The following is a 6,040-nucleotide window of genomic DNA, read 5'->3' as shown; positions in this document are numbered from 1 at the left end:
AGGCTGAAACCAAGAGAGGGACAAACAGTTGTGCTGTGAGGTCTGAAAGAAAAAGAAAAAGCTAAGTTCATACGACATGTTTAAAACTGTGGCTTTCCAGAAGCTTTGGTGGGTCAACAATTCCCGCCAGCCATAGCCAGCCTAGCCAACGGGGAGACACTATGGGAATTACAATCCAAAAACATCTGGACATCATTACACACTCCTAGTATAACAACACATATCCTTAGCTGATGGGATTCATTACAACCAGAAACAGGATGGTCACTCATTTAAGAGGGCTTTCCAAAGAGATGACACAAGATAACTGAGAATGGATGCCAAGTGGCTACTGCCATGATAGCAAAGAAGACATTCTTCCTTTTGAAGGCTAAGACATCTTTGATGTCTTAACACTTCAGCTCCTCCCAATGGAATAGACTACACTACCCATGCTGATGTGGTTGTGATGAGAACTGCTGTCCGAGACTTTATTGTCACAGATGGCAACAGAGTATTTCCACCTTTCTGTGCTCAAGTTAACTCTTCTTCTTCTTTCGGAGGTCTCTCATGCAGACAGGGAAAATGTGAGATCAGATGGGTCTCCCTCCCTCCTCTCCACCCAGGAGACATTTTTCATCTCAGCAGGCCACAAGGAAAGTAAGTTTCTTCTAGGACCATCTTTCTGTGTGCCTCCCAATATGGCAAAGGCACAAACCACCACAACCTCAGGAACAGAAGGTCCTAAACCTAGACAACTCTCTGGCCAAGCCCACCCAACCCCCGTCGATACCTGTTTGCCTTGGTGCCGGAAAAATTCACCCGCGTTCTCGATGACGGCTTCATCGGTGAGCTGGCTGTAAGGCTGCTCCTGGCACAACATAAGCACCTCCCAGAGTGTGACGCCAAAGGCCCAGACATCGCTGGCCGTAGTGAACTTCCCCTGCGAGGAAACAGAACAGGGAGATGAAAATAAAAGGGGCACCAGAGACAGGTGTGTGTATAGACACACACACACAGCTGAGCCCAGGCTGTGGAACTCATTGCCAAGAGAGATCTCCCTGCCGTTCCTTCCAGTGGTAGGCAAAGATAAAATTATTTCTGCTGTTTTTAATTAAATATCAATATGATCAACCCAATATAAGCACACCTTTCACCTGAATTAAAAAGTGGAGATATACTAAATTACTCTAAACCCACAGCACACACAATGGAGAAATCTCACTGACTTAGTTGCACCAGATCAGTAGTTCCCAACTTTTTGGAGTCACAATCGCCAAATAACCTAGGATGCCCCCCTTCCACATTTGCATACAAAGGCATTTTTAGTGGGGTAAAATCATCCTTTCTCAAAAAGCAGAAGCTTCTTTCTCCCCCAAAGGGCCTGTTTCTTATACATAGGCAATAACTTTAAACGGTCAAGGAAGAAATTATTTAACAAGGGCTACAACACACATTAGGTGATCCATGACACATACACCTGAAAACACTTTGTGACACATTTGGGGGGTCACAGCCCCCAAGCCGGGAAACGCTGCACTAGAGCACACCCAACTGAATCAATGGGACTCACAGAGAAGCTGATTCACAAAATCCTCACTGATTCCATGGGCTTAATCTAGTGGCAACTTGCAACACTAAACAACAGGATTTCAGACATTATGCAACCTCTGTCTCTGCCTAGAGCAGCGATGGCGAACCTATGGCACACGTACCACAGCTGGCACGTGGAGCCCTTTCTACCAGCACGTGAACCATAAGTCGCCAGATCGCTACTCCCCCTCCCCACGCAGCCAAACCTGAGAAGGCGCTTCGGCAGGCGGATCCGGAGCAGCTGGTGCTGGCAAGGGATCTGGAGTGGGGTCTCGAGGCACCTCCGTGCTGGGATTTCCCCTTCCGCCACCACTTCTGGTTCCACCATGGCAGCACACCGCCCACTGTCCACCACCCCCCGCCCAGTTTGGGGACGCGAGCCCTAAAAAGTTCGCCACCACTGGCCTAGAGCATGTGTTTTTTTTGCACACAGCTTCCAAAATCCGCCTGTGATCAGGCTGGTTGGGAGGACTGCAAAGTCGTAGTTTAAAAAAAAATAATTAAAAATCCAAGTTTTGTTTGAACTTCTGGAAAAGAGATTATTTGTATACAGCTGCAAGGATGTAGCCCCCCCCTGCTTAGTTCAGAACTTTGCTTCTTTGTGTCAGGGAATGCATTTATCTCTTAAGTCTCTTTTAAGTGGCAGCTACTAAATCTGCTTCCCCAAAACATCGTCTTTCATCCCTTTCTTTTCATAATCCCCGTCCTGCACCCTGAAAATATTCTGGTCCTGCAGTGAGACACTCTCCCTGCACGCTGGCAGAGCTCTGTGGTCCAGAAGGAAGTTCTGTTATGCTTCTACACCATAGAAAACTGCCACTATTGCAGCTGAATTTTGAATTTAGGGGGGGGGGGGAATTCACTGGCCTGCCCCCTAAAACTGGCAATCGGTCAACCTCTGCTAGATTTCAGGAGGTGACGTGCAGCCTTTCGATCCTCCGAGGTTGCCCATCCCTGCCCTAAAGAACCGTCTCCATTACTCATTCCAAAATGTTGATACGGCAACCCTCCTGCCTCACTCAGGAGTTCTCCATATCTGCCCTTCACTTTTTTCATTATTATTGATTTAAAAAAAAATAACATAACAAAATACTTTATACTTCGTGGGGTCACAAAGAGTCAGACACGCCTAAACGACTAAACAAACAAATACTTTAAACAATACGTGACAACATAAACATAAAACAAAATACACTTATAACTCAAGTTGAGGGCGATCCCCTCCCAATCTGCTCTCACCATGAGGATGCACTCCCACGCCATCCAGCGGATCGGCAGCACCGCCCTGCCCTGGATGCGGTAATAGTCCCCGGCGTAGAGATTCCGACTCATGCCGAAGTCTGCAATCTTGATGGTGAACCCTTCGCCCACTAGGCAGTTTCGTGTGGCCAGATCCCGGTGGACGAAGTTGAGAGAGGCCAGGAAGGCCATTCCCGAGGCAATCTGGGCACCCACATGGACCAGGGTTGGATAGCTGGACAGTGAGAAGACAGAACAAGGTGCGTCAGGTCATGCCGTCGAAAGAACTTGGTGACAAGAATAGATCCAAGTACATTCCTCTCAGACACTGGGCATATCTCTTGCCTTTGAGGGTACAGCAGGACCCTCTTATCTATAGGATCAGTATCCACTGATTCACCTATCCACAGTCTGAAAATATTAAAATAAAAAATCCCGAAAAAAAACACTTTCACATAGTGTACCATAGCTGGCCACTAGAGGGAGACAGAGACCATGTTATCAATACTTCTTAGTGAAGACTACATAGAATGGTCTCTGGCACCCTCTAGTAGCCAGCTATAGTAATGTATGTGAAAATAAAACTGGGTTTTTTTTTTCTTTTATCAGGCAAATATCTCTATTATCCATGGTTTTCAGTATCCACAGGGGGAACCAATCCCCAGAAAATATGGAGGTCCTATTGTATTTAATTCATCTGGATTGAAATCCTCTCAATAGATCAAATCTATTGATCGTGAATCCAGTGAAACACAATGATCTATCCTCCTCTACTTCCTTCCCCAGCACTGTCTATCTTGGTGGGCCCAATTTGGGTGGAAACAAAATTCACGTGTGCTTAAAACATTTCAAATTCAAAATCCAACTTTCTGAAAATCAAATTCCGCTTGAATTTGTTGACCCTGACAGTCTCTACTTCTGCTTCTACATTCTGAAACCGACGGTCTTTGACTCTGCTTCTAAAATGTTCACAACCCTAAGCGACAGTGACTGAAATCCCACTGCTTAGAGTAGTACTTCACACTAGAGTAAGCCCACAGAACTGATGGAGATTTTGTGAGGCAATGCCTCCATAAAGCCCACTAGTTCAAATGAACCTACTCTAATTGCAACTTACTATGTTAAAGTCACAACCGGACTAGGCCCACTAGAATCAATGGAACTTATGAAGAAATTCACTCGCCAAACAATCAGTGGGCCTACTCTAATGCAACTAAGGAATATATTTTCAGCCATTCTTAAATATCAGCTTGCAAAACATTTTTCTATTTTTTAAAATCCCCAAATACACAAGTATCTAGATTTTTTTGGCAGCTTAAAAATGTATATAACAAAGGAGACATAATAAAGCAAAAAGAGGGAGGGAGAAGGAGAGGGAGACGGAGAGGGAGAGGGAGAGGGAGAGAGAGGGAGAGGGAGAGAGAACAAGGAAGGTTGAAAAACACAGTCGTCCTGGTGTTCTGTATTGCAGTTCCCACAACCCCTCACCACTGACTATAGTTGGTAGGGCTGAGGGGAATTACAAATCAAAAATACCTGGAAACCAAAAGATTTCCCACCCCTGCATCAATGACATTCCAAAATGGTGCCTATAAACCAATTTCCTGGTACTCTTTGTTGACTTTAAAAAAGAAAGCTGATTTGCCAACTGTGAAGTCCAACGTATTGACTGAGAATATTTCCAACCCCCCAATTTTTACATCTTTGCATGTACCTTTAATTTCTAAAATGACCGGCAATCACCATCACTGTTGTGGAAATTAAAACAGATTCAAGTTTGTTTCCGCACAAACCGTAAAACAAGCGGGTTTTGCTTTCTGGAACTGCAGGCTGATACCTGATGGTCGGTTTCCCACTAGGGCTACCGCCCAGCTTGTCTTCCAGTTCATGCCCACTGAGGAACTGGTTGAGGTCGCCGTTCTCCATGTACTCCGTGATCATGCAGAGAGGGTCATCCTGGACGCAAACACCCAGCAGCCTCACAATGTTGGGGTCCTTCAGGCGAGACATGATCTTCACCTCCTTCAGGAAGTCATTCCTTTCAAAGGCAGGAACAGACACAGATGGGGGCAAAAAATGAGACATGGAACTCCCAAGAGAGAAACCTGGTTCCCAACAGACGTTTTGTTTTGTTTTTAATTAATTCTCCCACAATTTCTAACACCTCAGCCCTCCCTACAAAGGAAAGGTGGGCAATTGATGGACCACAAATCTCAGTAGGAGCCATAATCCAGTAACACGTGGAAGGCCACAATCTGCTGACGCCACTATAGGGCAGTGATGGCGGCACTGGTGGCGGCAGCAGGAGTAGCGGCAGCAGAAGCGGAAGTGGCAGCCCCGGGCACGGAGGTGCCTCCAGACCCTACTCCAGATCCGCCTCATCATGCCCAACCCCGCCACTGCCTATAGCTCAGCCGGCCCATCACCACCAGTGCCAGCTACTCTGGATCCTGGCCCACCACCTGTCAGGATGCCAGCACCGCGGCTGCAGCCTCCTCCTCAGGTTTGGCTGCCAGGGGGTAGCAATCCAGCGACTTATGGCTCGCGTGCCCACAGAGAGGGCTCTGCCTGCCAGCTGTGCCACGCATGCCATAGGTTCACCGTGACTGCTATAGGGCATTATCACAAGTCATCTCCCCTACCTAGCGTTAAGAGAAAAATCAAAGTAGAATCCCTTCTTCAAACTTCCTTGCGCCATCTGGGCAGGTCAAGGACTAAGCCAGGAGCGGAAGAGGCGTCAAACTAGGTTCACAGACCCTTCCCTCCCTTTCCGCTTTTATGGTGGGGCCACCTCAGGTGCTCAAAATGTGACTGAATGACAGCTTCTAGCCTATCTTGCCACTCGTTAGGACTGATGGCAGTTACAATTCAGCATCCTCTTGTGGGCCACCCACGACCCATCCATGACAAAGGGTAGAGAGAGGTTAGACAGAGGTTGATGGGGGGGCGTGAGGAAAACAGCTCTTGACCTTTGGCAACAATGAAACCCAAATTCTGGAATCAGCATAAATTAGGCAGTTTATGAAACTGCTCAAACGGAAATGGCTGGGGGACTGTACTTCCGAAGGTTATTTAACAGCAACACATTAACAGTAATAATATTAATATGTATTATAAAAATTATAATATATAATAATATATTGATAATATATCAATAAAATGAAATAATAAATAAACAAATAATCTCCGCTTATGCACCAGGTTGAATTAGGTGGTTCCATTTAGTACT

General features: G+C 46.2%; 1 protein-coding gene across 7 annotated transcripts in view; it reads right to left on the bottom strand.

The window, feature by feature from the left end:
- Positions 1-6,040, bottom strand: part of DDR1 (discoidin domain receptor tyrosine kinase 1) — a 69,390-nt gene that overhangs the window by 4,636 nt on the left and 58,714 nt on the right. For all 7 annotated transcript variants that reach the window (XM_020814097.3, XM_020814103.3, XM_072989115.2 and 4 more), the window contains 3 exons: positions 4,649-4,849; positions 2,812-3,046; positions 773-922 (listed from right to left, as the gene is read on the bottom strand). In XM_020814097.3, the coding sequence (XP_020669756.3) occupies positions 773-922; positions 2,812-3,046; positions 4,649-4,849 (586 nt within the window). The remainder of the gene's footprint in view (positions 1-772; positions 923-2,811; positions 3,047-4,648; positions 4,850-6,040) is intronic.

This window comes from Pogona vitticeps, chromosome 2, assembly GCF_051106095.1.
Source record: "Pogona vitticeps strain Pit_001003342236 chromosome 2, PviZW2.1, whole genome shotgun sequence".
Classification (NCBI taxonomy): domain Eukaryota; kingdom Metazoa; phylum Chordata; class Lepidosauria; order Squamata; family Agamidae; genus Pogona; species Pogona vitticeps.
This window is presented reverse-complemented; position numbering and strand designations above follow the sequence as displayed.